The sequence below is a fragment of the Pogoniulus pusillus genome, chromosome 31 (assembly GCF_015220805.1).
Source record: "Pogoniulus pusillus isolate bPogPus1 chromosome 31, bPogPus1.pri, whole genome shotgun sequence".
In the NCBI taxonomy this organism is placed as follows: domain Eukaryota; kingdom Metazoa; phylum Chordata; class Aves; order Piciformes; family Lybiidae; genus Pogoniulus; species Pogoniulus pusillus.
The window spans coordinates 10,281,057-10,301,628 of record NC_087294.1 but is presented as its reverse complement, the minus strand read 5'-3'; the positions used below and the strand labels follow the sequence as shown (position 1 = coordinate 10,301,628).

Sequence of the window (20,572 nt, the reverse complement as noted above, 5' to 3'; positions counted from 1 at the left end):
GCCACAACATTGCTTGTTCCCAGGGCTGACCAGCCTGCCCTCCTCGCAGAGCTCAGAACTCCCTCAGCTTCTCTGCCAGCCTCCCAAGGCCACCCCTCTGCAGCTGTGCCTCCTTATCAGTTCAGTTACCCAATCCTACTTACTCTCCATGTTTTCTCAGACTATTCAGTTCTGCCCAGCTCTGCTCAATCCTTTTCAAACACCAGCACAACACCAATCGCCTGACATGTTGAAAAGAAAGACATACCTCATCATTACAGATTTATTCAAAACACCTGGATCATGAAAGTGTTCTTTGATTTGTTGGTTTGTTTCATAAGTGAGCATATGCTAAAGCATTAAACTTAGAAATGAAGGTAAAAGAATAAAACAGTATTTGAGGACAGGTGAGACACTGCAATGAACTGAATGAAAAATGACTTCTCAGTCAGCATAATGGCTTACTACCAACACCTTCCTCGTGTGGTGAGGAGGAGTGCATCTGTGGAAGTAGCATTTACATTTTTTTTCTTCAGTTTTCATTGTAATATTTTACTGTGCAAGGAGAAAATAAAAATTGTTTGTTGTTCTGACTGATCTGTCTATGGAATGCTGTGTTTAGAGTTTTGTTTCAACTGGCATGCAACTTCTCACAGATAATTGTGGTTTCTTTTCATTTCAGGTTCTAGTTTTACACCATCATCCACTATTTATGCAAACAATTCTGTTTCAAATTCTACAAACTTCAGTAGTTCTCAGCAGGTATGAGTATTAACATGTCTGTTTGTCAATTGCAACAGGATTTATGAACTTCAGTGATTGCATGTTACTTAAATTTAGACCTGTTATGCTGGATTAGACTCACTGTGGTTCACTGTTGTTTTCTGTGGAAAGCAATCAGAATCCCACTGGAAGCCCAGCTGCATCTTTTGGCAGTTAAATACACCAGCAGCCTCCCTATAGTCTTTTAGTAAATGTCCTCAAAATCAAGTGAAATAAAATCAAGTGAAATAAAATCAAGTAAACAAAATCAAGTGAAACAAAATGAAGTGACACAAAATCAAAAGTTAAATGCCCTTAAATAAAAAGAAAACAAACAAAAATTAAACTACTTCCCCAAAACTCTTGCAAAGGTCCTATGCACACCTAATGGAAAAATCACTCCTTCCTCTACCTAATTAAGTATTCTGTTGCACTTACTCTTTTAGGATTATCCATCATACACAGCTTTTGGCCAAAATCAATATGCACAGTATTACTCAGCATCAACATATGGTGCATATATGACCTCAAACAACACGGCTGATGGCACTTCATCATCATCAACCTACCAATTACAGGACTCTCTCCCAGGCCTGACCAGTCAACCAGGTACAGATCTGCATTCAGGTGAAAAGACTTTTTGTATTTTATTCTGTGCTTGTTTCAAGACAAGGTTTTCATATTCATCCACTTAGAATATTGACATTTTAAACTCCTGCCATTCAGAAAACTTTATCTTGCCAAAAATAAGTTTGTTTTGTTTTCTTCATTTTGATTTTTTTTTTTAATCAAACCTGTCTAGTTTGTTTGCTAGTTAAATAAAGCTCTGCAGACTGAGATGGCTGTCCGTGGAAGAAGGCACATTACAACATGTTACAACAGTCTAGTAGGGATCTGTTACTTCCCAAAAAATCCCTGTGTAGTGACAAACCTTTAGTTAATTTTGAAATAAAAATGCAATGAGCTCTGCTGTCACTGATAGTGTAATGCCTGCTGCTCTGCTGTACCTAGATGTTCTGATATATTGCTGTTAAGAGTTGGAATCAAGATACTTCCCATTTACTATTACCTCTATCCTGCTAGCAAACGTCCACAGACTTTCCTCAAATGTGTTTAAAGTTGTCCTTGCCAATTCACTAAAACCAGAGCAATTGGTTGGGTATTTGCACCAGGCTATTTAAGAAAATAGCATTGGGGTAGTTGAATTTGCAGCAGGATGGCTCTCAGGAGACATCAGGAGATAGGCTTAGCCTGCCCAACTGTGCCCCCTTGTGCACACCCACCACAACACAGTATTTGATTGCACAGCTCTGTCCTTAGGGCGCTGCTGCTGGATAATGGCAGCTGTTCTGTTTTTCTCGTTGTAACCCAATGCACAGTTATTTACCTGCTGCATTCCATGTGTTCTGCAAACAAAATTAGTCATTGAATTCCTTTTTTTGTTTTTCCAAATGTAAGATTTCCCAAGCATTTCACCAGTTTATTTTCCCCCGTTTAACATGTGGGATTAAAATAAGGAAAGCCAAAACTATGTGTTTGAAATTTTGCATACTGTAGTGTAAAGCTATGAAGATCTTGGTGGGATCGTTTAGGAATTTGCAGCTGAGGTCATTTGAGTGTGGTGTCTTTGCTGGGTGAACAGAGCCTGCTTTTTCATGCTCAATCTCCCACATTGTTTCTGGTTTATAGGAAGTAGTTAAAGATCTAGCTCAGGATTATGTCAGATGTTCATAACCTAGAGCAGCCTACTAAGGCTGTGTGTAGCATCTCTAGGAGAGTTTATCAACTACCAGCTCAGTGTTGCTAGACTAATCTCTCCAGGGACACTGACAGCGAAGGTAGTGTCTGCCCTTACCCACAGACTGTGAGCATTTCTTAAAGACTCTAAAACTGAATTTTGGGTTAGGCTCTGAATAGGGAGGAAATGGGCTTTAATCACACACTCTACCCATTGCATCAATAAATATTCCTGATTCTCCTCCCAGCAACTGCAATATCTCACTGAAAAACAGAATAGGAAAAAAACCTAATGCATTTGGTGCAAAACAGAATTAATACTAGGTAGAAAAGTATAAGCAAGTATGTGATGGTTTGGGTGCTCCCCACCCCCCCCACACCTTGGAAATCGCCCAGACTAGACTCAGCAGCTCTGGAAATTGAATGAAGCTTTATATTTACAGCTTAGCACAATATACAAGCAGATATTTACTATATACACAGTTATATACAGAAATATACAAGTTAAAAGGTAATACAGAGACACTGCAGCCCTCCCAGAAACCTGAGTCCCCAGCAGGGGCTCTCAACCACCCTTCCACCTTCCCCATACCCCTCAACCTTACCCAAGATCTTGCCTTATGTTTAAGGTAGTATGGAGGATTGGCCAGGGGGGTTAGGAAGCAGGTGGATTAATGACAGAGATGGCAAGTTAGGCTCGAGAGAGATGCAGCCCAAAGCCCAGACAGAGAGCAACTGTCTTACTTATATTTACCTTCTTGTTCTTATACATCTCAGCAAGCCCATGAGTGAAGCAGACATCACCATTGTTTTCTTCTCACAGCCTGTAATCTAATTCTTCTCACCAGAACATTCTAACTAGCTTCAAACTAGCACAGAGTATAAATATATATAAGCAAGAATAAGCATATACTTCATGTGAGGGGCTTACCTTTACTAAAACTGCTGGAATGTTAATTGCTTGAGGTGAAAGTTTTCCTTTATGCAAACGTAAGAACAACCACCTGCTAAGAGGCCACTTGAAATCAAGTGAGATTTCAACAGCTGCAGGCCATTTGTAACAGACACAGATCATACATGAAGCATTTTCAAGAGAGTTTGAAGAGTATTTGCAGCTGATATTTTCTGCATGTTATGTGTGCTTCTCTTTGTTCCTTTGTTGTTCCTCTGTATTTTGACTTGAGGAAATCATGCAGCACTTTCCCATATTGTCTGTCCTTTGTGTTTCCTAGAAACACTGTATAAATTTAATATACATTGCAAACCTCCTTAATACTGAATAGCATTGACAAAAGGTATTCTATACTGCTTGAACAGGCTGAAAAGGTTTGAAAGCTTCAAGGACTGTTCCTTTCCCCGGGTTGTTTAAGCATGCAAACTTATTTTCCCATTAGATTGTGCATCTGAACTTACAAATCTGCCCACACACTCCTTAGTTCTGTGCAGTGCTGCGCTGAACATGAGACCCTCTGGTGAGAGTGCAACACCCACTTTGTGAATGCATGACATGCCTGTGTCCTTCTGTGGCACTGTATAAATAAATTTCCATCAGTGAGGTGCAGTCCCTTGGGGATTTACTTTAGATACAGCAGATTATACTGCAGAGCTTCAGCACTCACTGTGTTCACTTGCTAACAGGCCTTTATTGCTTGGTCCTTAAGACTTACTTGAACTAAAACCTAAGATTAAACACAGCAAGGCATTTTTCTGCCATCTGCTAGCTAATAATTCAAATAACTAATTGAAGCCTCTAGTACCCTCCACATATACAAGACTTCTTGTTTTCGTAATAAAGCCCAATTAGATCAAGAGTTAATATCGGTTACAGTTTTATTTGTTGACCAAGTAGAGAAAATTAGATTAAAATTGAAACAGACTTTAACTCTTTCTGCTACTCATAAGAAGCAGTAACATATTACATGCCATGAATAAAAGAGGTTTGGAAAGTTGAAGCCACCATCTGCTAAGCTCTTTCTGCTAAGAACATATAACAAAAGTAAATCCGTAAAGAGAGTGTGAAGGAGCTCAGACATTTATTCATCCCACATCCATGTAAGGCTCAGCTCCTTCCCATGGCCTATTTCTGGTTTGCCTACCTTCCAGGAAGATTTTCCAAAGTGCACTCATTACCAGGGTGTCTCTGGGGGCACTTTGTTATGCCATGTAGGGTTAAGTCAGAAGAATCCTTAAGTGAGTACCTTTGAGTATATTTGTTGGGCACATTGAATCAACGGTGGATAAAATTCTAGCAGAAGAAATAATTCTGCAGGGAGCCAGGATAAAAGCTTTCTATGTCCTTCTTACTTTCCTATGTCTGAGTAAATACTTCCAAATGTCTAGAGTTAGGTGAGGTGATATTGTAGGATATTAGGTCTAGTTGCATTACTGGCTTGCAGCAAAGACAGTGCTAAGGCCTATTTGCAAACTGTGCCCTATTTTCTCCTTTTTAAACGGAACAACTGTTTTTTAACAGGGAGGAGTGGATGTTGTCCTCAAACTAGAGGTGAGAAGCAACGTTCTGATCACCAGAACACTAAAAACCACCTGGTTTTGTAATGGTGGTGCTGAAACTCCTTGTCCTCTAACTGGAATTGCTTAAAGATCTCCACGGCATGGAAAGCTTCATGCTGGACATGAATCAGTGTATGTCTATCAGCATCTGTGATAAAGTGGTCATTCCATGGTCTGGTTTTAACATTTGCCTCTTGCTTTATTTGATTTCTGATGCTGCTCATAGTTCCAGTGGGAGAAAGCTATGAAGCATATTTATTAGGCACGTGTTGGATATCGGAGAAGCTAAAAATTTCAAACACTGCAATAAAAATTACTGTCTAATATGAGCTGTAGTAGGACCTCTTCACAGTATCACAATATCATCAGGGTTGGAAGAGACCTCACAGATCATCAAGTCCAACCCTTTACCACAGAGCTCAAGGCTAGACCATGGCACCAAGTGCCACGTCCAACCTTGCTCCAGGGACGGCGACTCCACCACCTCCCCGGGCAGCCCATTCCAGTGTCCAATGACTCTCTCAGTGAAGAACATTTTCCTCACCTCCAGCCTAAATTGCAGTTTGGGTGTTACCTGCACCCCCTATTCTTATGAAATCACCCAGACTAGACTCAGCCAAGCTGGAAATTAAGAAGGAAGCTTTATATTTACAGCTTAGCACAATATACAAGCAGCCATTTACAATATATACAGCTATAGACAGAAATATACAAGGTGAAGGTAATGTAGAAACACAACAGCCCTCCTACAAACCTGAGTCCCCAGGAGGTGTTCCCAACCACCCTTCCACCTCCTTTCCATCCCTCTACCTTATCCCAGACTTTGCCTTTACGTTCAAGGTGAGTTTGGAGAATCAAACAGTGGGGTTAGAAAGCAGAAGGATTAGTTACACAAACAGCAGGTTAGGGAGAAAAGTGCAAGCAGCCAGAGACACACTGCAACTCTCTTATCTATATTTATGTTCCTGTTTTTGTACATCTCAGCAAGCCTATGAGTGCAGTAGACATCACCACTGTTTCCTTTTCACAGCCTATAATCTGATTCTTCTCACCAAAGTATTCCAGCTAGCTTCAAACCAGCACGCTTTGGTAGAATCATAGAATCAACCAGGTTAGAAGAGACTTCCAAGATCATCCAGTCCAACCTAGCACCCAGCCCTGTCCAATCAACCAGACCATGGCACTAAGTGCCTCATCCAGGCTTGGCTTCAACACCTCCAGGCACGGTGCCTCCACCACCTCCCTGGGCAGCCCATTCCAATGCCAATCACTCTCTCTGGGAAGAACTTCCTTCTAACATCCAACCTACACTTTCCCTGGCACAACTTGAGACTGTGTCCCCTTGTTCTGTTGCTGGTTGCCTGGGAGAAGAGGCCAACCCCCACCTGGCTACAACCTCCCTTCAGGTAGTTGTAGACAGCAATGAAGTCACCCCTGAGTCTCCTCTTCTCCAGGCTGCACACCCCCAGCTCTCTCAGCCTCTCCTCATAGGGTTTGTGTTCCAGGCCTCTCACCAGCTTTGTTGCCCTTCTCTGGACACCTTCCAGCACCTCAACATCTCTCTTGAATTGAGGGGTACTAAATCTTCTCACATTCCTTTATGCTGCATGGCCGAATTTTCATTAAGTTTTCATTTTATCAGCATCAACCTGAATTTCTGAAGCAAATGAGAGATAAGAAAATGCAGTTGCTGTTGGTAAAAAAGCAAATCAAGCAATTAAGCCTACAGTTGTTCAACCCCACCCCCCCCATGCACTACTGACTTCTGCAGTTCTAAAATAGACGCATACCTTGCGTTCAAGTAAGAGACAGCTGCTCGTTCTGATTTAGAGATTAGCATAATGAAATAAAGTTGGCTTTAAATAGCTGGAACTTACAAGGTACAGTGATTAGTTACAGCACTGATTAATGGATAATTATGCAATCATGTACAGCGTTGACCCAAGCAGAAGCCTGGGGCGACTGGTAATGGCTGATGCTAAATGAAAATTGAAGTTATTTTACTTTGGTTGTTGGAGACTTTCAGAAAGGATTTAGAACAGGCTTTTTTTTATATATATATATGTATTTTAATTTTGGTAGATTAAACACAGTCATTGAGAACAGATGTTTTTAATACATTCCTGTAGAATTAACTCCTGCTTTTGTTATAAGATGTTGAAATGTTATAAATGTAAAGTCTTTTTGTGGTAGAAATGTAAACATTCATCTTCACTTACCTAATTTTTGGCCTTTTCATCTCTGGGGTTTTCTTTTGGGATTTTTTTTCCCCTCTGCCAGAAAAATCTGGGACATTGCATTTGCATGCAGGAGTCTTGAGTACACAGAACTTCTTTGGAAGTCAGTGTAGGTTTTCTCTGCACCAGAATTCTGTTTATGAAGCATCTATTTGGACATGCACAGAAGTATATGTTACTGTTCTGGTAGTGGAGAGAAAACTAAGGTAAGGCGACTTTATTGATCGCTCCACTGCCTGCAGTGTCCTTACTGACACCAACAACGTGCTGGGAATAGCTTAGTCAACAAGAACTGACTCTCTGTTCTGTAGGGACAAAGTGAAAACAGCACTGGAACATTATTCATTAGATATTATTATTGCTGCTCATTTTGGGCAAGTGGGAGTTTTGGCTGAAGAGAAACTACTATAGAACGCTTATGACCTTTATCCACATCAGAATGGACCTACCTGAAATACTATCATCTGGAATAAATTATTCTTCTTCTCCTCTGGAGACTTTCAAGGCCTGCCTGGAGGTGTTCCTCTGCGATCTGTGTTAGATAGTGTTGTCCTGCTCTGGCAGGGGGGTTGGATGCAGTGATCTCCTTGGGTCCCTTCCAATCCCTAACATCCTGTGAGCCTGTGAAATTCTGAAACTGCAGTTGTGAAAATCTCTTCTTAGGTGCTGCCTAAAAGCTTGTGTTTGTTCTTACACAAGCAAAGGAGCACATTTGGTTTGTGACATTGAGCTAGTCATCACCTAGTTCAACAAAAAAGTGCTGGCAGCTTCTAGGTGGTGGCAGAATAATTCAAATACTTTTCCAGGAAGTGAGAGACAGATTTTGCTTCCTCCCATTTCATCACTTTCCACTTGAAGGTACCAGAATGTGGATTTTTGGTTGTGAAAATATGTTTTTATACTTCACCTATGTTAGTCATTCAGTCAGATAAACAAGTGTCCCCTGGAGATGGCATTGGAACCAAGAACCTATGCTCTCCAGGTAAATGTCCTAACCAACAGGCTCAGCAACTTTCTTGTTCTCTTTTCCTTGAATCTTGAATTCTTTCCTCCCAACATCCAGAGCTCCCTTTCAGGAATGTGACATTATAGGCTTAAATCTTCTTCTTCCAAGAAATACAACAGTCATTTTCCAGTCAAGATACATAAATATATCTTTCCAGTGTATTTATTTTAATAATCTTCTGTATGTGGTTCACTGTAAGGTATAAATAAATGATGGAAGAGATTAAGAATTTAACTATTGCCTTACATTATGGACAGTGTCTTAGTTGAGCCTGCAGTCTGTTTTTTCTCCTTAGTATCTGCTAAACTAGAATTGTTTTCTTCTTTTTGTTTTGTGGAGGAAGAATGAGGTGTGTGAGTCTGGGAAGATTGCGTGCAGGAAAGGAACATTCATTCATTCACATTGAAAGGGACCTCTGGTGACATCTGGGTCCACTCAATCATGGACAAGTCAAGTTAGGTTATGTTGCTCAGGGCTGTGTCCAATCAAGTGTTGAGTATCATCAAGGTTGAGCCTCTTTGGGCTCCTGATCCAGTGCCTGACCACTATACCCATGAAGGATTTTTGTCTTGTGTCAAACAGCAATATCCCTTGTTATGTTTTCTGCTGCTTCTTACCCTTTCTCTGTATACCTCTGTAGAGAGTCATTCAGTTCTTCCAATGTGCCCAACCCCTTGACCAACTGGGTGCTCCTCAGCTGCTCTGACTCCAGTTTCTCAATCTTTCTGTCTTGCATTTGAGGACTCAAAACTGGCTGTTTTTCAAAACACTGTATTGCAAGTTCAGAATGGAGCAGAAAAATCACTCTTTGATCTGCCAACCACTTTTTCTGTTGTTCGATGTACTTTGGTGACCTTAGTTATACTTCCTTGGAGTAATGGAAAATGTTTAGATTCCAGCTGATCCATAGATGATTCTTGGGAAATGTTTGTACCACGTTTTAATTAATTCTACAGATTACTGTCAAGAGCACTTTCAGCAAATACTACCAAAGTGTCCCTAAAACACAGTTGCAGTGCAAGGACTCGCTCTCTTAAACCAAGCACTGCAGCAGATGTCAGATCTAAGCTGTACCCTGCCCTTCCTTCATGGAGAAAAAAGAAAATCCTTAATAGGATAGGTGATGAAGGATGTCATTTAGCACTCAAGAGCATCACCACACAGTGTTTAGTTCTAGCAGTTTTGTAAGGATGATGAAGATCCTGTGTTATGAACAAAGGGATAGTTTCCATTTATTGAACTGTGACATAAAAGTACCTTGCAAGAGGAAGTTTCTGCAGACTCTTACATACCTCCTGGTTTGTGATCACCTCTTAAGCCCTTTATTACCAGCAGAGGTGAATCAAGTTAAATGGCTAAGTCAAGGATAGGCCTGAGTGTTAAGAAGAGCAACTACACAAAGCGAGATCAGAGGTCCATCTAGTGCATCTTCTGTCTGACAGCAGGCAGTAGGTGATCCTTAGAGAAAGGTGATGAGAAGACAGTATGACTTCACCCTCTGTCTGGTAGCAACAGCAATATTGCAACTTCTTTCTGCCAATTTTTGAGCAGAGTTAAGGTGAGGAAAAGGCTAGCTGTACTAAAGAGCAGGTGACGTGGGAGAAGATGATGAATCAGGAAGCTGATTTGCTCTTCTGGTGAGTGGCAATATGACAAAGCATGTTCTGGGAAAAGGAGTAGAGGACTGGGAATACATCTAGCTGAAGTCCAAAGATGAGAAATGAACTGCTTTAAGTAAAAGGCACTTTGTGTTTTGAGAAGTCATTGGTGTGACTTTTAAAATACACCTTTGTTGGATCTGTCAGCATTTTGCAACAGTTCATCTGTGTTTCTGTTTATGTCTGCCGATGCATATGTGTCATTTTAATCTTTCTCTGAGTCTCCTGAAGTTTAGAATGTGCTCTTGGTAAAGCCAAAACTGTGTATGGCATTTGCAAATTCCATTTACTTAAGACAAATCATTTTACAGAGCTCTTTTAGGTACATCTTGTGATCGAGTTTGCATAAATATATATCTAGCTGTTAGGGGGAAAAAATGTATTATTTCAAAACCCAGCACTAATTATGCCACGAATGGTTGACTTTACAGGGGAGTTTGACACAGTACAGAGCCCCTCCACGCCAATCAAAGATCTTGATGAGAGAACATGTAGGAGTTCTGGGTCAAAGTCTCGGGGTAGAGGGCGGAAGAATAATCCATCACCCCCTCCGGACAGTGACTTGGAGGTATGCTTGCAGTGATTGATGAATGGTAACATGGAGATTTCTTCTGGGGAAAAGTAAATTCTGAACCCTGCAATTGTGGCAGTGGCTTAAGGCATTTTAGAAAACATGATGGCCTCAGTCTCACTAACAGTACAACAGATATTGGCTGTTGTTTTAACATGCATGTCCAATGAGGTACGACTGTTCTTTATGACAGAGTTAAGCAGAAGAGGAAATGTGATTCAGCCTTACACTTTGGTTTTTAACCTGTATTATTGTGTGTCTTTCAGAACCAGAAAACTGTGAGTCTCCTGTATTTGATTTGTTACATTTTCTTATAGCTGTCTTTAAAATGAGAAATCTCAGATACGTTTCTCAGCTTAATTCCATGGATTTGTGAATGTGGTGTAAATAAGCAGGATCATCTGGACATAGGCTTTCAAATACTTATGCAATGCAAGGTTTGCCCTTGTGCTTGTAGGCAATGTCAGTGGTTTTCAATGAGGGAGATTACATCAGTGAAGTTATGGTTGTACATAAGCATGTGCAAGATCAGTGCCTAAGTGAAGAAATATATCTGCCCTAATATATGGGGTGACGATGTAAAACACAGATGATCTCTTAGCAATGGAGTGATTAGAGTCTTACTACTCCTGTGTTAAAAGTGCCACTCAGTGGCAGGAGAAGGAGGAAGCAGAGTGCCTGTGTGCCAGTAAAACACTCTAGCTCTGGCATCAGGGTCTTGTGTTGCTAGCAGACCAGCACTGAGAGTGAGCAGCCTTAACCAGCCCCACTGCTCTGCCTTCACTGACCAGCTCCAGGAACAGTAGAAGGCAGGACTGTTGCTGGGAGCTGGCTGGCCACACAGCCACTCGGTATAGAAGAGTGGCCTGCACAAGATGGTACTGTTTTATACAGAAACTGGCAGTGGTTTTGCTTTTCAAAAGATTTAACTTTGCCAGTGAAAAAGTCTTTAACTTCTTACATTTCAGTTTTCACGTTTCTTTTATGGTTTAGCAGGGAAAATGAACACTTTGCCAATATATACAGTGTCATTATTTTTTAAAGTACTCTTTAAATGCTGAGTGACATTACATATAGCATGTGGCACTTCTACTCAAGATTTCATTTTAGCTATACAGTAGAAATAAAGAGGAACCTTCAGAGAGTACTTTTTATCCTTAACAGTTCTGTTTGACCTCCATCATAGAATCACAGAGTTTAAGTTGGAAAGGACCTCAAAGATCTTCCAGTTCCAACCCCCTGCCATAGGCAGGGACACCTCCCACTAGAACAGGTTGCTCAAAGCCTCTTCCAACCTGGCCTTCAACACCTCCAGGGAGGGAGCATCCACAACCTCCCTGGGCAACCTGTGCCAGTGTCTCACCACCCTCACTGTAAAGAACTCTTTCCTAACATCCTGTTTCCCCTCTTCCAGTTTAAACCCATTACTCCTCGTCCTGTCGTTACAAGACCTTGTCAATAGTCCCTCCCCAGCCTTCCTGTAGGCCTCCTTCAGATACTGGAAGGCTACTGTAAGGTCTCCTGGAAGCCTTCTCTTCTCCAGGCTGAAGGGCCCTGACTCTCATGCTTCTAAAGTCTGTGTTACACAGCTTTCCTGTTGAAGAGCAGAAAGGTTACTCTCCTTCTGGCTCTTTACCATGCACCGTTGGTGCATTGCCATGTGCCAATACATTATTCTTGCTGTTTTTCAGAGAAAACCTTCTCAGTTAAGTCCTTTAGGGACTCACTTGATTTTTAGCCCTTCTGGGTGGGAAATTCGTTGGGCTGTGATGTTACCTGTTTAATAATGTTATCCTCCCTTGTGTTTCCAGCGTGTATTTGTTTGGGATTTGGATGAAACAATCATAGTTTTTCATTCGCTGCTCACAGGATCCTATGCACAGAAGTATGGCAAGGTGAGTAAGCTGTGAATTTTGTGTCACTTCACTGTAGGAGAGCTGTCTTGCCTGCACTTCTGAGTGTTTTTCACCTTATATGTTCACCATGGCTTGGGTGAAGTTAGAGGGAAAGTGTACAGTAAACCTCCTTTTCAGAGGGTTAATGTGAAACAGTCAAGGAGAGAAATGAGACACAAACCCAAGACACAGTAGGTGTGGCAGGGCTAAAATGGGTGCTGAAATGAGGGAAGAATGACAGAAGCAAGGAGATACCTTGGCTAAGATGTTGCAGAGAGATATCAGATGCAGTGGGCAGATGGAAATAGCTGATGCAGTGAGGATGCGTAGGAGAAGAAGAAATAAACTGGGATAATGAGTGAATTTACAGGGAAGTTGATGAATCAGGCTGAGTAAATAAGAGACTGACCTGTTGCAATGCCAGCTGCAGATGTTCTTTGACTCCCCAGCCTTTCTGTTCAGTCTGGTTCCCTTGGCTGACAGTGAGATGAGTAATGCTGGGGAGTGTAGCCCACTCCCAGGCAGCCAATCCTCTCACCTCTGATGACATCCAAAAGGAGCTTAAGTCACAAAGGCAGCAAGGAGAGCAGGGAGAAGAGTTAAGAAGGAAAAGAGGCAATTGCAGCCTGGAGGAGCAGGAGCTCCCCTGCTGAGTCAGCAGCAAGCCTGGCTGGACTGGTGGTGGGAGCCCAGGGGTACTCAAGCAGGGACTGGTGGGAAGAGCAATGTGTAGCAGCAGGAGTAGGCTTTTTGCAGGGGTAGAGACAAAGGCCTGAATAAAACACGAGCAAATGTATGGAAGGGAAGAAAATGAACAGGGAGAATGTTGCCATGGCCATACTTGGGTGCAGGTTTTCTAGCTGTTCTACCATTCAAATTAATACAAAGTTATTTCTTTTTAAGAACATAACCATGTCTATATTACATCAGATGGAGGGCTTGCTTACCATAGATTTCTTACCTCTTTATCCCAGCCAGAAGCAGGGACTCAAGAAAGGGTATGAAAACCAGCACACTACAGAAGTGCTCTCCACACCCAGCTTCTCAGCCAGTAGGCTAGAAATGTCCAAAGCCAGAACCTGTAGGTCATAACCACAGATGGGCCAGTCCTCTGGTCCTCTGTGTTTTGGGACAGCTGCTTGTAACTATTAAAAGAGAAAGCTAATAGGAAAACTCATATGCCTAGGCAGAAATCTGAAGTTTTGGACTGCTAAGTGTAGTTATGCAAATGTGAAAAGCAGCCTGGCTGGTTTTGCAGCTGCACAGTGCCAGATCAGTGCACTTGCCAGTACTCTGACAAAAACTCCTCTTCTGCTGTTTTTTACAGTATCACAGTATCATCAGGGTTGGAAGAGACCTCACAGATCATCAAGTCCAACCCTTAAACACTGTAGCAACAACTGTCAGAACCATTCTTAACATGCAATTGTCACAAGAGAGGAACCTATCTGAACAAGAACATTTCTATCACTTTTGAGTGCAGTCATTGCTGGATTGTCCCTGCAAGACAGTCATTCCTTTCAATGTCTTTTTGATTATGCTCTTTAGATGTTTACATCTCCTGCTGCACCTCGCATAATGTATGACTAAAGTCTAAGTCAACTTTAATACAGAGTTTTAAAGTCAGAACACATTTTGTAGCTCACAAACTTCTGTGGATGATCACAGAAACATTCAGGTTGGAAAAGACCCCTGGGATCACCAAGTCCAACTAATAACCCTACTCCACAAGGTTCACCTTAAGCCATATCCCCAAGTACATCATCCAAACAACCTTTAACCGCATCCAGCGTTGGTGACTCGACCACCTCCCTGGGCAGCCCATTCCAGTGCCTGAAAACTTCAAAAACTGTCTTAGAGACAGAAACAGAAAGGAATTTTTCCTGGTTTCTTGCTTTATTTTGGGTAGGAATATTTTTTTAACATCCCAGTACTACTGTTCATTATTAATCCATGCAGAGTCCTTAGAAACAGCACTCGCTAGTACCGAGAGCAGATAAAATTGGCTTGTATAAATCTCAGGTGCAGGGAAGTCAGTGTAACTGTGCTACTGAGATCAGCATCAGTCAAAAAAAATGTCATGAAGAACTACAAAGCAAAAAGAGAGAAATTATAACCCATTTTTTTTTTTGGTACTAGTGGATGGCAACCACACAAGCAGGGAAATGTATTCATTTCCAGTGTAAAATAAAAGTAGTAGGCTTTTTCCTTCCCACAGTGACTACTTTTGCTGTATTTATGAAGAACTCTTGTGAGGTTAATTGCCTATGAAACTCAAATATGTATTCTATTGCCTGAAAAGAGGCAAGAGCAGCAGGAAGGAGAATACAGGTAGAGTTTGTCATGAATAGGTTTTAAGCTTTGCGTGTTGTTGAAGTGTGATATTAACTTCAGATGGAATGTGTCTGAGCCTAAGTTCCTAAGAGGTTAGACATGGGAGAAAGGAAAGATAGCAGAGCTGGACCTCAGTCCCTGGTGCATGGCCTCTCTAGCAGATGTGGCCCTTATCTTTTCTGCATATGATTCCCACCTGTAAACAAGTTCTCAGTCCAGACTGAAGTCTGGATTGTTATGGGAATTGGGTCTCTGTGAGAGCAAACACTCTGCAAGATGAGGTGCTCAGTGGAAACCTTGTGAACACCTGGGTCTTTCAGAAGTATTGAGAGACCTGTTTGTACTGGGAGGATGGTACAAAATTGCACTTCACCCCGAATAAAATAGCCTGGAAGAATACTGACACTGAATTAGGTAATTGCAATGGGTTTCATAAAAACATGTTATGCAGATGCCCAGCTGTGCATACTGTGTTCTTCCACATGTGTTTTGTGAGCCTATTTTATAGAAATCATGCATGAAAAAAAAAAAAAAACCAAAAAGAAAATCACAGGAGAAGCAGATGTTTCCCCTTCCCCCCATTTGCATATTCTGAGTGACATTAGTAAGTCTACAATGTGAACACTGCTTTAAGGGAAGGCAGCTTCAGTGTGCTCACTTTCATGTTTTCAAGGAGTGAGAGGCTGTGCTTAGAACTGGTGTGAATATAGAAACAGTCAAGGAGATTTGCTTTCAGTTATTTCCCATCTCCTTCTTGATATGTAAACTTTTGAATCCCCTTTCCACTAGTTCTTTATGCTATTTCTTAGAATCATAGAATCAGCCAAGTTGGAAGAGACCTCCAAGATCATCCAGGCCAACCTAGCACCCAGCCCTAGCCAGTCAACCAGACCATGGCACTAAGTGCCTCATCCAGGCTTTGCTTGAACACCTCCAAGGACAGTGCCTCCACCACCTCCCTGGGCAGCCCATTCCAATGCCAATCACTCTCTCTGGGAAGAACTTCCTCCTAACGTTCATCCTCAGGCTTGAAAAGAAGTTAAATTGAATTTGACTTGTGCCTTGAAATGTACACTACCTACTGCCCTAACAGCAGGAACAAAGCAAAAATAAAACACTAGTAAGTTATTTTTTTACTCTCTCTGCTCTCCTGCAGTCCAGGCTGCACAGGGAGGAGAGATGCAGCATGTGGATGGAGGTAGGCATCATTCTGTTGTGGCCAGGTAGGGGAACAATTATTTGAGCAAAAGAACATTTGAGATGAACCAGGAGACAAAGAGTTTCTCTTTCAAAAAATGCCTGCACTTTAGCAAGTGATTGGAGCAGACAGGGAAAAAGAAAGGAAAACCTACATCCCCATGGACAGTGGGGACATTTGTTGTCAGAGGTTATCTGGCAAGGCCTGCATCCAGTAGACAAGCTTCAGGTCATGTACTTGTCAGTAGAACAGATTCCTGATTTGTGCCTGAAGATTTCTGAAGTTGAGAACACTCTGCTTGGTACAGGCTTTGGACAGTGTGGGAAGTGTTTGAAATTAGGATAATACAGGCCTGACACAATAACCATGTTAAAAACTAGACTCTTGATTTGCTGTAACTTGTTAGATGAAGCTGTGAGCATCTCATTGAAAACACAGGGAAAAGGCAGCTTTGTATTTGGGCACCAGCAGAGCATAGCTTTACGCTCCACTTTAGTGGAAGAGATTTGGCCAAAGCTTGGCCAGTGAATCACTTTGATATTTAAAATACAACACTTATCCAGGGGAATATTTTGTGGTTTGCTGTTTTATACTTGTGGGTGTTTCTGTCTGAGTTTTGAGGTAGTAATTATGTTACTGGGCTGGTCAGAACTAACAGAAAAAGAGAATGAAGAACTCCAGTAGACCTCTGTGCTGCCTCTCAGTAGTAAGACTGCCTCTCACTGTTCAGCTCATTTGCTTGTCTGCTTCATAGTTCACAGAACTAGCACATTGCTATTTTTAATTATTTACTGCAGTAGCAAATGATGAACATTGGCATTTGAGCTGTTATTTTATGACTTGTGTGGCTGCTGGTGGTTTTTGCAGCTGAGCACCAGTTGGCAGATACAGTTTTCTACAAGGCTGAGTTCTTGAGTGAGGATCTGTTGATGTGACAGGACATGTGTTAGGAGATGTCATCATCTGTTAAAAGTTTATGAGGTACATTCTTATTCCCTGTGAACAATGTGTATTCTTTGTTCCACTGCATTCCAGTTATTCTTGCTGATTTAAGACTGATCATAAACTGGAGTTTTGTCTACCTCCAAGCAATTATATGTTGTCCATTTCTCCCAGGTCAATCCAGAGGGCAAGGCTGCCCAAATAAATGCCATGACTCAAGGTGCACTGATTTAAAAAAAGTCCTTTATCACAGCACCACAGTATCATCAGGGTTGGAAGAGACCTCACAGATCATCAAGTCCAACCCTTTACCACAGAGCTCAAGGCTAGACCATGGCACCAAGTGCCACGTCCTATAAAGAGGAGATTCTGATTTTCAAATGCAAAAACCAAAACAAACCCACACTTGATGATCACATTTGGGCTTTTTGATAGCATTGCCAATGACAGAAAGTTGGGCCACACTAATCATGCACACTTCTCTGGATAGGGCTCAGAAGCTTTTTATTGCTCACTCTCTGTTTTTCCAGTCACTGAACAGAAAAAATTGTCACCATTAGTACCCATGAGGGCATTCCCAAATTCATTTATACATGTGCTTTTGTCTGCCTGGATTAAAAGTGTGCCTCTCATGAGCCCCATTTATCCTCTCCGTTCACTCCCTCGCTGTATGAGGGACAACTCCACTTTTCTTACCTCCTTTCTGACATGGTGGAACAGAAACTTCCTATGGAGTATATGAGTTTCCCTTCATCAGCCACCAGCTATGGTGAAGAAGAGAAGCATTCTCTTCCTCTGTTGCCACCCACAGGAAGCTCTCCTGGGAAAGTGTGCCCTATGAGAGCACAAGAGCTAAATTTGAGATCCCTACATAATGCAGGGAAATGTCTTTAAAACTATGGATACCTAACTTGTGCATTTTTCCCAGAGGTTGATTTTGTTTTCAGTCCAATCAGGATAATTCACCCACTCAATATCCATTTTTACTCACATATTTTTGCTTGTTACTTGCTTGTTTTTAAGGCATACAAATGCTTGTCACAGTGAATCTATGTGACAGTCTATATACCTATGTTTTGTTCCCCTGAGCTTTTACACAAACCAGTTTGGTGTGTTTGTATTTGTTTCCAAGAAATTAAATTACTTTGAACATCTCATGCTGCAACCTGATCTTCCAAGGCACATTAAATAGGTGTCTTCCACTAATGGACATTGAGCTTTAGGGGTTTTATTACAGTCAGTTTTCTCTTGCTCAAAACATTTAACTATTGGTTCTCCCAGGATATTTTTCTTGTAGTCTCCCAGAAGGCATTCCAGTGGATGGACCAGTCTAGTACAGAGGTCTACAGGCAGACAGTCTGGCTCCAGTTTAGTGCTTTTGTGCTAATGTAACTGAAGTAATTTGTATTTTGGTGTACAGAGGTGCTGATTCTTTTGCATGCTAATGATATCTGGCTGAAATCATGCTACTGAGGGCCAAAGAGTTCTTTATTCTGCAAATTATCTAGGGGAAACATTCAGACTTCTCTTTTTTTGGTGAAGTTATTGTTTTCTCTTCATGTGTGCTTGGGCAGTGCAGCACAAAATACTGTTTTGGCAGGAGTTCAGTCTGCCTTTTACTCTGTTTCTCAATCTGCTGCGCTCAAATCTGTATCAGCTGCATGTTTCATGCTTTCTTTTCAACACTCAGTTCTTTATGCCACTCGAGTCAGTCTGCAAGTTCTGCTTCAAGTTCAAAGAGTGCAACACTGATTGGGATGTTCCTCCACATCTTGCAAGCATTATAAAACCACAAGGCCCTAACAAATCTGCTTTCTTGGTCTATTTTTGTATGCAGAGGGATGAACTTAACATGGCAGAAGCTGGAATGTGATGTTTAATTCTTGTTAAACAGTTGCAGTGCAGGTTTTGGCCAATTTATTAAAGGGAGAATTGTTCTCATCTCAAGAATTCAATTCCAGTGACTCTTCTTAGCAGAAGTTGTTAGGGAGAGATCCCAGATTGATTTCATGCTAAGCTGAAATGAATTCTCTTTGCTTTATTTTACATAATAGTACCTAGCAATATCCTACACATGGCTTTGTCAAAACAGGAATGTAGGAAATCTCATTTTAAGAGTAATAAAAGTCAGGCATACTTGGTTACAAAAAATACTACTAATAAGCAAGTCATAAAAGCTTTGTCACATTTACATCTTTCAACTACACTAGACAAAGCAGGAAATTGTGATGCATAGTTGGTAGTTTCCATAAAAATAAATGGGATTATAATGGAATATGGTATGGCAAATGTCCTCATTTTAGTCTACTTTTACCCAGGAAAGCTGTAAAAAAAAAAAAAAGGAAAAAAAAAAAAAAAAGGAGAGAGGCTGAGAATCAAAAGTCTGAGATTCCAGTCTTGGAAGCACTCCAGTGAATAACTTAAAACTCACATCAATAATAATGAGTTACCAGCTGTGCGTCGAGTTATGCACGTGCCTTAGCGTGTGTAGGATTGAGATAAAGTAATGCCAATCCTCTTCATTGTATTGTATGGAGGATGAAAAACTTCTTACTGTGCACAGGAAAAAAACAGTCAGAAAAGAAAGGAAAGAAGGACGTGTTTACATGTGATGGCATTTGGATAAAAGCTTTATGACTTGCTGAGGCATCTCGTGCGACCCCAGAGTATTTTGAGAGTTTGTGTTCTAAGAGTCCCCTGTGAGTTTTTGCACATCAGTTGCTGTCTGTTCTTTGAAACTGACCTGTGCATTTGCTTCAGCAGTGGGACTTTCAGATCCAGTGACTATAACTGCAGAAGACCTAGGGGATGAGGTTATGTCACTAGGCACTGCATCTGGGGTGTACGTCTGAAAGGTAGCAGTCTAGAGCAGTTCAAGAGTCAACATGAAAACATTTCCTTTCACTGCCGGTGAACTTGGTCTAACTTTGGAGCATTAAAATTTCTTTAACACTCTTCTCCCCTTCAAATCTGCCTTTTTTTTTCTTTCATGAGCCAGGGTCAAAATATGTGTGCATTTATGATGTTGCCATTAATTAGTTTTTAAGCGCTTGAGGGCAGAAGCCATCATTTATTCTGTTGTTGTGAAGCCCTGGTGTAGCAGACGTCTGATCCTGGTTGGGAAGCCTTTGATCCTAACACTAACAAATGATTATTTGAGGCTTTGTGTGATTTTGTGGCCAGATGCTGGTAAACCTTTAGACTTTTCATTTCAAGGTATGGATTCCTGAAAACTGGTTAGTGTCAGTCAGAGTTTAAATGAATAAATGCAGGTATTTTCTTACTTCAATGAGGATTGCATCAGTTTTAGCACTTCATTGCAGAACACCAAAAAAAAAAGAGTATACTGAACCCCACAAGCTCTTGCAGATGATTAAGGCAATGATAAGACTAGTAACCAGGTGTCAGCTAAGCATCAGGAAGTGTCTATGTATGTTCCTACTCTGACACAAATGTAAGGGAGTGCAAATTGGCTTAACCTCTTTCCTAGCAAAGTTAAATGAATTATCTCACATTTACTGTGTGCTGTCAGAGAAACAGTTATTGAAGACTTTGTTGAAGGAATACTTGCAATAAAATCATAAAGGAGAGCCTGGAAGTATGTCAGTGAGTGCCTGCTTGAGGTTGGAACAAGATGATCTTTGAGCTTCCTTCCAACCTAACCCATTCTGTGATTCTATGAAGTAGAATCATGGAATGTATGCAAGTACTGAGATAGAGAATGACCAAGGACAGAGTTTGA

General features: G+C 41.3%; 1 protein-coding gene across 17 annotated transcripts in view; it reads left to right on the top strand.

Annotated features, from left to right (window-relative positions):
* Window positions 1-20,572, top strand: part of EYA4 (EYA transcriptional coactivator and phosphatase 4) — a 145,300-nt gene that overhangs the window by 108,164 nt on the left and 16,564 nt on the right. For 12 of the 17 annotated variants that reach the window (XM_064169237.1, XM_064169236.1, XM_064169232.1 and 9 more), the window contains 4 exons: window positions 662-741; window positions 1,188-1,368; window positions 10,322-10,458; window positions 12,273-12,356. In XM_064169237.1, the coding sequence (XP_064025307.1) occupies window positions 662-741; window positions 1,188-1,368; window positions 10,322-10,458; window positions 12,273-12,356 (482 nt within the window). The remainder of the gene's footprint in view (window positions 1-661; window positions 742-1,187; window positions 1,369-10,321; window positions 10,459-12,272; window positions 12,357-20,572) is intronic. The other 5 variants (XM_064169238.1, XM_064169234.1, XM_064169233.1 and 2 more) reach the window with 1 other exon arrangement.